This window comes from Chiloscyllium punctatum, chromosome 31 (assembly GCF_047496795.1).
Source record: "Chiloscyllium punctatum isolate Juve2018m chromosome 31, sChiPun1.3, whole genome shotgun sequence".
Taxonomy (NCBI): Eukaryota; Metazoa; Chordata; class Chondrichthyes; order Orectolobiformes; family Hemiscylliidae; genus Chiloscyllium; species Chiloscyllium punctatum.
The window spans coordinates 71373699-71387177 of NC_092769.1; the positions used below are offsets into that span (position 1 = coordinate 71373699).

The 13479-nt window shown below is 48.8% G+C and overlaps 1 protein-coding gene across 4 annotated transcripts in view; it reads right to left on the minus strand.

Moving 5' to 3' along the window:
- Positions 1-13479, minus strand: part of LOC140457042 (solute carrier family 22 member 6-A-like) — a 56380-nt gene that overhangs the window by 13060 nt on the left and 29841 nt on the right. For all 4 annotated transcript variants that reach the window (XM_072550969.1, XM_072550968.1, XM_072550967.1 and 1 more), the window contains 3 exons: positions 11117-11271; positions 10202-10370; positions 3486-3609 (listed from right to left, as the gene is read on the minus strand). In XM_072550969.1, the coding sequence (XP_072407070.1) occupies positions 3486-3609; positions 10202-10370; positions 11117-11271 (448 nt within the window). The remainder of the gene's footprint in view (positions 1-3485; positions 3610-10201; positions 10371-11116; positions 11272-13479) is intronic.

Consider the following 13479-nt stretch of genomic DNA (forward strand, 5'->3'; position numbering starts at 1 on the left):
GCAGCATCCAGGCTTATGATCAACCCGTGACTCAGTCTTATTAAGGATCGAAGAGCAGAGTGGGTTTTGTTAACTGAGAAAGTTACTTGATGAGCCAGGGAGGTATAAAAGAAGGCTGGGACTTCTTTCACTGGAGCGAAGGAGGTTGAGAGGTGACCTTATAGAAGTTCATAAAATCATGAGAGGTACAGATGGAGTTAATGGTAGGTGTCTTTCCCTCAGGATGGGGGATTTCAAGACTAGGAGGCACTTGAGGTGAGAGGAGACATTTAAAAAGGATATGAGGGGTAAATGTTTTTACACAGAGGTTGGTTTCCATGTGTAATGGAGTTCCTGAGGAATCATAGAATCCCTACACTCTGGAAGAAGGCCATTTGTCCCATTGAATCCACACCAGCTCTCTGAACAACATTCCACCCCCCCAGACTCACCCTATCCCTGCATTATACCCATGGCTAATACGCCTGGTCTGCACATTTCTGGTCACTATGGGTGACTCAGCATGGTCAATCCCACCCCAACCAGCACATCTTTGGACTGTGGGAGGAAACCCACACAGACACAGGGGGGAGAACAAAGCAAACCGCACACAGACACCCACCAGTGGAATTGAACCTGCGTCACTGGCACTGTGAGGGAACAGCGCTAACCACTGAACCACTGAGCCACCCTCAACACAGTAGTGGATGTGGGTACAGTTTAAAAGACATGAGGGTAAGTACATGAAGCGGATATGAGCCAGGAGCAGGCAGGTGGGGCAAGTTTAACTTGGGATTATGTTCGGCATGGAGTGGTTGGACTAAAGGACCTATTTCCATGCTGTATGACTCAGTAGTTTAATCAAGATTAGATTACTTACAGTGTGGAAACAGGCCCTTCGGCCCAACAAGTCCACACCGCCCCGCCGAAGCGCAACCCACCCAGACCCATTCCCCTAACACTACGGGCAATTTAACTTGGCCAATCCACCCTAACCTGCACATTTTTGGACTGTGGGAGGAAACCGGAGCACCCAGAGGAAACCCACGCAGACACGGGGAGAATGTGCAAACTCCACACAGTCAGTCGCCTGAGGCGGGAATTGAACCCGGGTCTCTGGCACTGTGAGGCAGCAATGCTAACCACTGTGTCACCCACAGCGCTGAAGGTAATGCATGGTAAATCAGGGTTTTGTAGGACAGTTTAGATACTAGACTGAAGTAGAATAAAAAAAGTTGGAAAGGTTTTGTGACAATAAAAATACATTGCAGGAAAAGACTTTCATTTCAATCGACCGAGAGTGCAACAGACAGAGGGGAAACGTAGGATGATGTATTTGCAGCTTTTAAACATGAAAAAGGAAATGTTCAGATGTGCCAGAAATGGAGAATATTGCTGAGGGACAGCTGCCTGAGGCTGGAATGAAGGAATCAAACGATGGATTTTCTTTCATATCCCACGCACGGGTGCAAAGGAGGTTCAGAACAAAGTCCCCATGTGCTCAAAGATGAAACACAGCAGATTCTGGAAATCTGACGCAAACACAGGGTGGCTCAGTGGTTAGCACTGCTGCCTCACAGCGCCAGGGACCCGGGTTCAGCTCTAGCCTCAAGCGACTGCCTGTGTGGAGTTTGCACGTTCTCCCTGTGTCTGTGTGGGGGGTTCCTCCAAAGTTGAGGAAACTGGAGTCGAACATGAACCAGTCTATAACCGCCCAGGGATGTGCAGGTTAGGTGGACTGGCCATGAGTAATGGGGATGTGGTGGATTGAGTTAGGAGGGTCGATGCAGACTTGATGGGCTGAAAGCCCTCTTCCTAGGTTGTATGCTCTGTTGGAAGGGTGGGGTGGCTTTACAGTCTACCCAATACCACGCTTTACGTACTTGAAAGCATGAAAGTGTACATTATCATTTCCTCAGAATGTTACAAAGTACTTGAAAGTCAAAGAACAAGGTATTGAAATGGTTTTGGGTTTGCAAAGTTTGATGATTGGGAAAGCTGAGGGAGGAGGCTTTGAGACCCTGCAGAACTCTCGCGGATAATTTAACCAAGCCATCGATTGAACTCTGTGGTAAAACGGACTAACAACCCGGGATAATGGTCCAGCAACAGGGATTCCAGCTGAACGTGTTTAGCCATTTAATCTGTCACAGCATTTCACTCAAGGCAGCAATGAACGGTTTGAGACTGTGCAGCCCTCCTCGTGGGCGAGAGCTGGGCATTTCACAATCAGAGCAGGCAAGGTGTTCAACAGGAAATGACGTGTTGCCCTGAAATAACTGCACCGAGGCCGGTATCCCCTCACCCTTTATTTACACACAAGAGAGTCCCTGACGCTGACCCAGCTCCCTCAGAGCCAGCTCTCGGAGTGAGCAGAACCCTGGACACTCCTGTTTATGTCTGTCAGCCAGGGCTCCCCCCTAGTTGGACCAGGTTTACATATCTGTGACGCCCACTCGGCTGACCTCCTTTCACTCACACACACACAATTGCTTTCGTGCGTAAAGAGACCTCCTATTGCTTCTCTCACTACCTCAACAGGCCCCAAAGTATTACATTGTGTGGTTGCTGTTGCCGGGCAGATATCCCGACACGGAAAGATCCCATAAACGGGCAATGTGTATCTGACCAAATTAACTGCTTTTATGATGTTGGTTGAGGGCTACAAAGAGATGTTGCTGGGGCTGGAGAGTTTGAGCTATAGGGAGAGGCTGTGTAGTCTAGGGCTATTTTCCCTGGAATGTTGGTGGCTGAGGGCTGACCTTATAAAGGTTTATAAAATCATGAAGGGCACGGATAGGGTGAATAGACAAGGTTTCCCTGGGGTGGGGAGTTCAGAACTAGAGGGCATAGGTTTAGGGTGAGAAGGGAAAAGGGACCTGAGGGGCAACTTTTTCACGCAGAGGGTGGTACGTGTATGGAATGAGCTGCCAGAGGAAGTGGTGGAGGATGGTACAATGACAACATTTAAGAGGCATCTGAATGGGGACATGAATAGGAAGGGTTTGGAGGGATATGGGCCAAGTGCTGGCAAATGGCACGAAATTAATTCAGGATTTCTGATCGGCATGGACAGGTTGGGCCAAAGGGCTTGTTTCTGCACTGTACATCTCTGTGAACGAATATGTTGACCAGGAATGTAAGAACAGGAGTCGGCCATTCAGTCCATTGAGCTTCACTGCCTTTCTAGCCCTAATGCTGGTCTTTGGACACCAGAGAGGTCATTCAAAATAGCATTGTGGTATCTTTTCTATCTGTCTGCGGGCTGGGGCAGACAGGGCTTCAGGTTAATGCTGCATCTGAGAGGCAGGACTTCAGGAGGACTGCACTTTCTCACTGCACTGGAAGTGCAAGCCTAGATATCTGAGACTCGGTGGCAGAATTTAAACTCACAAACCTCTCCCGAAGGCAATGAGAGTGCTAGCATCTGATCCATCAAACGCAGCTGCATCGTGCACTAGTCGGGGATAACAATGTGTGATTTAAGTTTTTAAGTTGGCACTTACAGCAGTGGTGAGTTTCTCTCCATCTTCCTCCTTGCGGTTCAGTCTTGCAACCCTTTTGAGATGTTTCAGAGCCACATTGGCCTTGCCATTCAGAATGAGCCAACGCGCTGACTCCGGGAACCACCTACGGGTATGACCACAGGGATAGCACCTGAGCAAAAACTCACACAGTTCATCAGGGCTATGTCAGTTGTTCGACAGCAGTACAACACGTGCTATTTTCTCCCTCGGCTATCCCTTTTTTGATGTCATTCACAGGATGAGGGCATACCACGCTGGGTCAAGAATCAACCACATTGCTGCGGGTCTGGAGTCACATGTAGGCCAGACCCACATAAGGGTGACAGCTTCCTTCCCTAAAGGACACCAGATGGTTCTTCCGACAATGGATTCACGATCATCATTGCACACTTAATTCCAGATTCTTATTGAATTCAAGACCTGCCACGGTGGGATTTGAACCCAGGTCCACAGAACATTAGCTGGATCTACAGCCCAGCGATTATACCACTGGGCTATCAACTCACCTAGACCTGCCCTACATCGATCATCACCTCCCCCCCGCTCCACCACTGCCACCCCACCATCACCTGGAACGTAGGACGTTGAGAGACGACCGTATAGAAGTTTATAAAACCGTGAGGGGTACAGATAGAGTTGATGATAGGTGTGTTTTCCCTAGGATGGGGGTTTCAACACAAGGGGCACATTTTTAAGATGAAAGAAAAGAGATTTAAAAAGGATATGGGGGCAAATGTTTCGCACAGAGGGTGGTTTGTGTGTGGAATGAACTTCCAGAGGAAGTGGTGGATTGTGGGTACAGTCACAACGTTTAAAAGACATTTGGATAAGGCCATGAATAGGAAAGGGTTTGGAAGGATATGGGCCAAGCGCAGGCAGGTGGGACGTGGCATGGACTGGTTAGACTAAAGGGTCTGTTTCCGTGCTGTATGACTCTATGACTGTCATTTATTCTGCCAGTGTCAGCTGTCACCTGTCTCAACTCGGAGGCCCTTTGATAGCGAGTTGGCACTTTGGGATAGGCATCTCCCACAATCCCCGGCGTTATCCGGCAACCGCCAGTCAGTGGGGGTTGATAAAAAGCAATTAGGAGTGGAAGCCCCTGGGTGGTTTGTCAAGTGGAGAAGCTCTACTGATGAGCGAGATGAAGTCAGGTTTTTGTGTGGAGGATCCTTCATGCCCAAAGTGATCTGGTGTGGATGAAGGTAGCCACCTTTCAGGCCTAGCTAGAAGAGGCTTATCAAGTAGACAGTGTGGAGTTTACTACCATTACTGCAGCTATTTACACTCTGTATGAATGCAACCTACATTACTCCAGAGACTGTTTGGAGCACTCCAGCCTGGGATTAATATCATCCAAGACCCTTGAATGTGATATTTACACAGATAATTATATAGACTTTTACATTCCTGATTGTCTGCGTTAACCAATTCTTAGGTCTTCATTGAATGTGTTTAGTTTGATAATAAATATGTTTATTTGGAAAACCCAATTGATAAATCTTGAAGGCCTTTAATCTTGGGAACAGGAAGAAGGGTCTGTCTTGGACTTTGTGACCTATGGAAAAGTGGGATCCCAGTGACTCTTCCAGCCTCAGTCACACCCAAGGCGAATGGGGAAGGAGTCTCCATGTCTTGCTGTCCGTCTCAGCCTTGGCAACAGGCAAGAGGCTGGCAACGAGACAGGTGCAGAGGAGGGTGAGGAAGGACATGGAGTCCGAACTTGCGACTGGGCCAGCTCTTTTCCGATGGGGGTGGGACAGGATTCTGGCAAAGCCAGCTCTGCCCCTGCAGTTACCTTCGGGAGAGTCTGTTGGGACCGGGGCCAAGCAACTCAAAAAGGGGAAGTCCCACCGGGAAAGGGTAGGAAGCCAGTCCACCAGGAGAGTTTGGGAATCATTCCTGATTCGGCAAGAAGAAACTGTGACCACTCAATCTTGCGCAGTCTGATTTATTACCACCTGAAGAGCGTGTTACCAAATTGGGCAGAACTGTTGAGTGAAGTAATTGCCAACTTGGTCACACTGAGGGGATCCCACTGTCCAATGTCCCAAACCTCTTCTACCACCACGCGTATCTCACGACATCTAGTGGAAGTGGCAGCCTAGTAGTATGTAGTCAAGGTGGGCATCGGTTCAGCTCAGTTGGCTGGACAGTTGGTTGTCAAAGTAGTGGGACACCAGTATTGTGGGTTCAAGTCCTGTGACCGGTTAAGGTTACCATGAGGGACTCTCCTTCTCAACCTCTTCCCCCTCACCTGAGGTGTGGTTAAACCACTGCCAGTCATCTCTCTCTGTCTAATGAGAGAGCAGCCCTACAGTCTGGGAAGATTATAGTGACTTGATATAGTCAATAGTTGCCTTGGGACTCCTTAAGTGAGTGTTGAATCCAGACCCGCATAAAATCTACAGATGCTTCTTCCAGTTTTCAAGATTAAATACCTTGCCTGTAAACCAGTTGGGTCTTCTTAATAAACATATTTATTATCAAAACTAAGCATATTCAATAAAGAATGAAGAATTGGTTAACTTAGACAGTCATAGATGTAGAAGTATAAATGCTTATCCCTGTAAATAACACACATTCCTAAGGCTTGGGTGAGATTGACCCCAGGCTAGCGTGCTCCTAACAGTCTCTGGAGTAATGTAGATTTGTCAGTGTCAATACTCCTCATAATAATGGGCACATTTTCTCCCTCCTTGGTGATGAATAGGAAGGGTTTAGAGGGTATGGGCCAAATGCTGGTGTCACAATGCTGTGGCTATCAAGAGGTTATTTCATCTTGGTTTTATTTGAAGAGAGGTTGTAAGGCAGAGGTACCAAGCCGCCTACTGAAGACCATTTGAGTCAACAGTCTGTGAGGCCTTGATTTTTTTTTAAGTTGGAACAATAGAAGCAGCTTGGCTGGGTGTGGCCAGCTCACTCACCAGGTTTTCTAGTTTTTTTTTTAAACTTTTTAGGCTTAACTTTAAGCAGAAGCGATTGGGGTCTCAATGGAGTTGGAATTTTCAGTGAATGTCTTTTGGCTGGTAGGAAGGGTTTGGAGGGATATGGGCCAGGTGCTGGCAGGTGGGACTGGATTGGTTTGGGCTATCTGGTCGGCATGGATGAGTTGGGCCGAAGGGTCTGTTTCCGTGCTGTACATCTCTATGACTCTCAATGACATTCATAGTGGTTGCATCCTTGTGGGGAGAAAGGGTCACTTTCACACTGAGGACAATACCTATTGTGTTATGTGGCAATGCCACCAATATAAATGGGATAGATTTCGGACAGATCTACAGCTCAACTCAGTTGTGCTGATGCTAGACTAGGAATACTGCGGTGAGTAACTCACCTCCTGACTCCCCAAAGCCTGTCCACCATTTACAGGTCAGGAGTGTGTCGGAATATTCCCTACTCGCCTAAATGACAGCAGCCCCAACAACACTCAAGACGCTCGACAGCATCCAGGACAAAGCAGCCCCCGCTTGATTGGCCCCACATTCACAATCATCCACTCCCTCCACCATCGATGCTCAGTACCAGCCGTGTGTACTATCTAGAAGATGCATTGCAGAAGTTCCCCAAAGATTCTCAGACAGCACCTTCCAAACCCACAACCACTTCCATCTAGAAGGACAAGAACAGCAGATACAGGGAAACACCACCCCCTGCAAGTTCCCCCTCAGAGCCACTCGCCATCCTGTCTTGGAAATATCTTGCTGTTCCTTCAGTGTCGATGGGACAAAATACTGGAACTCCCTCCCTCAGGGCATTGTGGGTCAACCCACAGCAGATGGACAGCAGTGGTTCAAGATGGCGGATCACCCCCACCTTCTCAAGGGGGCAACTAGGGACGGGGCAACCTCTACCATCTGGAAGGGCAGCAGATGCATGGGAATATCACTACATCCCCGCAAACTTCCCTCCGCGCCACTCCCCATCCGGACTTGGAAATCTATCGGCTGTTCCTTCACTGTCACTGGGTCAAAATCCTGGATTTCTCTCCCTCTGGATCTAACCCACAGCACATGGCCTGCAGCGGTTCAAGAAGGCAGCTCACCCCCACCTTCTCAAGGGGGCGACTAGTGATGAGTGATAAATGCTGGGCCCAGCCAGTGATGCCCTCAGCTCACGAATGAATAAAGAACAAATTCCTTATTTTCCTATCGTCAACAAGTCAGGGAGTCAACCCTAGCTCAGTTTGGAATGCAGGAGAAAAGAGCAGGAGCTCACTTGAATATAAGCCCCCAAACTGGTGAAGCTGTAACACAGGATTGGTTGCCCACCAAGCAAGATGTGATAGTCTGAGCTTAGAAGATCCAAGAACCAACAGATTAGATAAAAGCTCTGCCGACTGCCAGCTCCAGCTGTGAATTCGGACGCGGAGAGTGGAAGAAGCTCCATAAATATTCCAGTCCTCCGTGATGAAGAGGCTGAACACATTCGTGCAATAAACAGGGATTTGCATTTGGAGCAGGTCCAACCACCCACACGCAGAACGATCGGTCCATCTCGCCCTTCTCCTGAGCTCTCAGCATCAATGATGCCAATCTTCACCCAAGACTTGTAAGGGTTCAGAAAAGATTTAGGACATAGAACAATACAGCGCAGAACAGGCCCTTCAGCCCTCGATATTGCGCCGACCTGTGAACTATTCTCAGCTCGTCCCCCTACACTATCCCATCATCATCCATGTGCTTATCTAAGGATTGTTTAAATCTCCCTAATGTGGCTGAGTTAACTACATTGGCAGGTAGGGCATTCCATGCCCTTACCACTCTCTGAGTAAAGAACCTGCCTCTGACATCTGTCTTAAATCTATCACCCCTTAATTTGTAGTTATGCCCCCTTGTACACCCTAACGTCATCATTCTTTGGAAAAAGACTTTCACTGTCTACCCAATCTAATCATCTGATCATCTCGTATATCATTTACAAGGGTGTTGCCGGAGTTGGAGGGTTTGAGCTACAGGGAGAGGCTGAACAGGCTGGGGCTGTTTTCCCTGGAGCGTCGGAGGCTGAGGGGTGACCTTATGGAGGTTTACAAAATTATGAGGGGCATGGATAGGGTGAATAGACAAGGTCTTTTCCCCAGGGTACAGGAATCCAAAACGAGAGGGCAACCGTTTAAGGTGAGAGAGGAAGGATTGAAAAGGGACCTTAAGGGACAATTTTTCCCACGTGTATGGAACGAGCTGCCAGAGGAAGTGATGGAGGCTGGTACAATGACAACATTTAACAGGCATCTGGATGGGGACATGAATATGAAGGGTTTAGAGGGATATGGACCCAATGTTGGCAAATGGGAACTAAATTAATTTAGGATACCTGGTCTGCATGGACGAAGAGGACTGAAGGGTCAGTTTCCATGCTGTACAGCTCTGTGACTCTACGCATACAGCTCCAGCAACACTAAAGAAATTCAGCACCACCACCCATGTCAAAACAGCCCACTCAGCCGGTGCTACAAGAAACGCCTTGAACATTCACTTCCTCCGTCAGTAACCCACAATGGCAGGAGCGAGTGCCAGCATATGCAGGGGACTCACTGAGGCTCCATCTCCAGCCCCTTCCAAAGTTGTTACCGCCTATCACTTGAAAGGACCAAGGCAGCAGATGCACACGAGCACCATTAGAAGTGAAAGGTTCCCTCTCTTAAAAGGTGTACGCTTTCACTGTTGCTTCTCTGCAAACTACTCAGCACTTAAACTCACCTCTGAGCTTTACCCTGTATTTTGCGGGCCAGCGGGGAGTAGCCTGTGATTGCTGAACCCGACCTAAACCTCCGAGCCACACACTATCCCATCTCGGTACGATACCCGTGATTCCTTCGCCAACGCTGGGTCAAAATCCTGGAGGTTCCTCCCGAGCAGCTTTCCAAATGTACCCGCACCAAATGCAGGGCCTCAGGGAGAAAAATAATCACCACCTAAAGGGTAATCGGGGTGGGCAAGAAATGTAGGCCTTGCCAACCAAGCTCACACTGCACCAAGAGATTTGAAAACGATGTACTCAGTGATGTTGCGGAATACAGCCTTGCTATCCTTTCCATAACAGCTTAACTCTGAGCATTAGTGGGCTGTTAGACTGCTGGCACATAAGCGAATCAGACCTTGAACCTGCGAGATTTTGCCTCACAGATCGTTTAGTCGCACAGCAAGCAGTGCCTTATTCAGTGACTTTAGCTGTGAAGAAAGATTGGATAGACTGGGTTTGTTTTCACTCCAACGCAGGAGGTTGAGGGGGCGACCTGGTAGAAGTTTGTAAGATTGTGTGAATGGCAATGGTTAGAATGAAAAGTGTGAGGCTTTTTCCCAGGGTGGAGGGGTCAATTACTAGGGGACACAGGTTCAAGGTGAGATGGGTGGGGGACATTTAAAGGAGATAGGCGAAGCAAGTTTCTCACAGAAAAGATGGGGAGAGGCTGAAACGCGCTGCCAGGTAGTGGACGCAGACACAGTAGCAGCATTCCAGAAGCACCTGGACAGATACATGAATGAGGAAGGGAATAGAGGGAGATGGATCCTGTAAGGGAAGGTGGTATGGAAAGGCAGAATGTGTCAGCACAGGCTTGGAGGGCCGAAGGGCCCATTCCCGTGCTGCTCTTTGTTCTTTGACATTGCCCTCATGAGGGCATCTTGACGACTCCTGATCTCACTCCCTCCACACTCCCCTCCTCATCCCCTCCTGCCAATGGGGCCAGACTTTACCATGAGGACAGAAAGAAGATATAAAATGGAACAGCCACAGTGAACTGAAGCCAGCGCCAGTCTCGGATTGCAAAAGCTATGCCAGCCAGGATCAGCTGACCAAATGTGTAGGAATAATTGAAATAAGTTGAAACCATCGTTCGCACTCTCATCGGGATCCATTCAAGACCTGGAGGGATTTAAGTGAGAGATTCATAGTGTTAACTCAACGATACAAATCCCTTCCGTTTTTATATCACATGGTCACTCATGACCTCACAATGTATCCCAAAACTACTCAAAGCCAATGAATTGCCTTTGAAACGTACGTACTGATCGAATATAATCAAACACCACAGATGATTTATCCCAGCAATGAACAGCGATGACTTTTATGATTAAGGCTAAAAATATGGACTTAACAAACCCGTCTAGCAGTTTTTCAGATAGTGGCCAAGAAGCTCCAAAAGGTGGAGCACTCTCTGTGTGTGGTGGCTCAGTGGTCAGCACTGCTGCCTCACAGCACCAGGGAGCCAGGTTCGATTCCGGCCTCAGGTCTGTGTGGAGTTTGCAGGTTCTCCCTGTGTCTGTGCAGATCCCCTCCGGGTGCTCTGGTTTCCTCCCACAGTCCAATGATGTGCGGTTTAGGGTGGATCGGCTGTGCTAAATTGCCCCATAGTCTGCAGGCTTGGTGGACTAATCATGGTACGAGGTAGGGATGGAGTAGGATGCTATTTGGAGAATCAGGTGGGCCAAATGACCTGCTCCTGGACTGTATGGGTGCTATGACATTCAAAATAGATGCCGAATTATCCACACAGGTATTCACAAGACCTTTTGAGCCCCGGCTTTTTATTTCTCATGGGCTCTGGTCAGGATGTGACGTTGACCCTAAGAAGTAACTAGGAAATGACAAGAGCTTAATGTTCCACGTACTCAGGCAGAAGATGTTGAGGATAATCCCTGACAGTGCCATCCCACAGAGAAACCTCCAGAAGCAGAACAAGGGATAGGAGGAGGAGAACGCAGCGCAGGTTCCCGACACTGCCATCTGGAAGTGGGACCACAGCAGGAGACTCCGCCTGCCGAACCTGTCAATGATAAACACATTCAGACAAAGCGACTTCCTTCATCACAAGCCTTTGCACCCGATTTGCGAATTGCTTCACCTGCCCACGATCTCATGAAGGTTAATCTTTGGAGCGGGCTCTGTTGACTCTTTCATTGGTGTTGGGCGTGACCTTTAGACCCTGAACTTCCAGCTATTACTGGACTCTGAGCCAGCAATGGACTGTCGCAGAAGCTACTGTGCAGGGTGCCTGAGGAGAGGCCGATTGCCTAATCCACGAGATTGTCCTGTTTGCAACTTCAAGTTCCATAGAATCCCTACAGTGTGGAAACAGGCCATTCAGCCCAACAAGTCCACAGTGGCCCTCCAAATAGCATCCCACCAGACTCACCTCCCCCAAACCCTATCCCTGTATTTCCACTGGCTCATCCACCTAATTTACATGTGCCTAGATACAATGGGACAATTTAGCACGGCCAATCCACCCTAACCTGCACATCCCTGAGCACTATGGGACAATTTAGCACGGCCAATCCACCCTAACCTGCACATCCCTGGGCACTATGGGACAATTTAGCACGGCCAATCCACCCTAACCTGCACATCCCTGGGCACTATGGGACAATTTAGCACGGCTAATCCACCCTAACCTGCAAATCCCTGGACACTATGGGACAATTTAGCACGGCTAATCCACCCTAACCTGCACATCCCTGAGCACTATGGGACAATTTAGCACGGCCAATCCACCCTAACCTGCACACCTTTGGACTGTGGCAGGAAACCAGAGCACCCGGAGTGACCCCACGCAGACACGGGGAGAACACAGACAGTCGCCCGAGGGTGGAATCAAACCCAGGTCCTTGGTGCCATGAGGATGAGGTTGGGAACATTACTTAAATCCCATGGATCACGTTGCTTTCAATCAAGCAGCACATGTTAGATAGACAGTTCATTTTCTGCAGTTATGACAAAGTCTGGTCTCTGCCATAGGCAAGACCTTTCAATGGAGCTGACTACTTTTAATTGGGGAAGTAGGGTGAAGGGGGGTCGATGGCCTAGTGGTATTATCACTTAACTATTAATCCAGAGACCCAGCTAATGTTTGGAGGACCTGGGTTCAAATCCCTGCCATGGCAGATGGTAGAATTTGAATTCATTAAAAATCTGGAATTAAGAGTCTAATGAAACTTGAAAGGGTTCAGAAAAGATTTACAAGGATGTTGCCAGGGTTGGAGGGTTTGAGCTATAGGGAGAGGCTGAACAGGCTGGGGCTGTTTTCCCTGGAGCGTCGGAGGCTGAGGGGTGACCTTATAGAGGTTTATAAAATCATGAGGGGCATGGATAGGGTAAATAAGCAAAGTCTTTTCCCAGGGGTGGGGGAGTCCAGAACTAAAGGGCATAGGTTTAGGATGAGAGGGGAAAGATATAAAAGGGACCTGAGGGGAACATTTTTCACACAGAGGGTGGTACGTGTATGGAATGAGCTGCCAGAGGAAGTGGTGGAGGCTGGTACAATTACAACATTTAAGAGGCATCTGGATGGGGATATGAATAGGAAGGGTTTGGAGGGATACGGGCCGGGTGCTGGCAGGTGGGACTAGATTGGGTTGGGATATCTGGTCGGCATGGACGGGTTGGACCAAAGGATCTGTTTCCATGCTGTACATCTCTATGACTATGACACTATGACTCTTAATTGCCTCTGGGCAATTAGGGATGGGCAATAAGTGCTGACCTAGCCAGCGACACCCTTACCCCATGAATGAATTAAAAAAAAACCTTCAGTGATGTCCTGGAACTGAGATGACTGGCCTCCAATATCCACAACTATCTTGCTTTGCTTGACTCCAACCAGCGGAGAGTTTCCTTCCTCAGTTACCAATGACTTAGCTGTCCCTGTCCCTTCCTCCTGCCTCCCCTCTGCAATCTCGCTTCTTCCCGCGTCTCCATGCCAGTCCCTCCCCCTCCCCTCACTGCTTGCCCCCCCCGACCGCACATTCTGCTCCCCTTCCCCCATTGCTCCCATGAGCCCTCGTCACTTCCTTCACAACTGGCTCACTTGGTCCACTCCGATCCTCCCTTGGAAGCAAGGAGGGAGTGGGAGGAATGAAGCGAAGGGAGCGAGGAACCTAAACGTGGGGGTGGGGGTGGGAGAGGGTTAGTAAACAGGAGGCAACCAGAACCCTGTGGTATGCTGTCTTCTGCCTCGGTACCATCTTTATTGCAA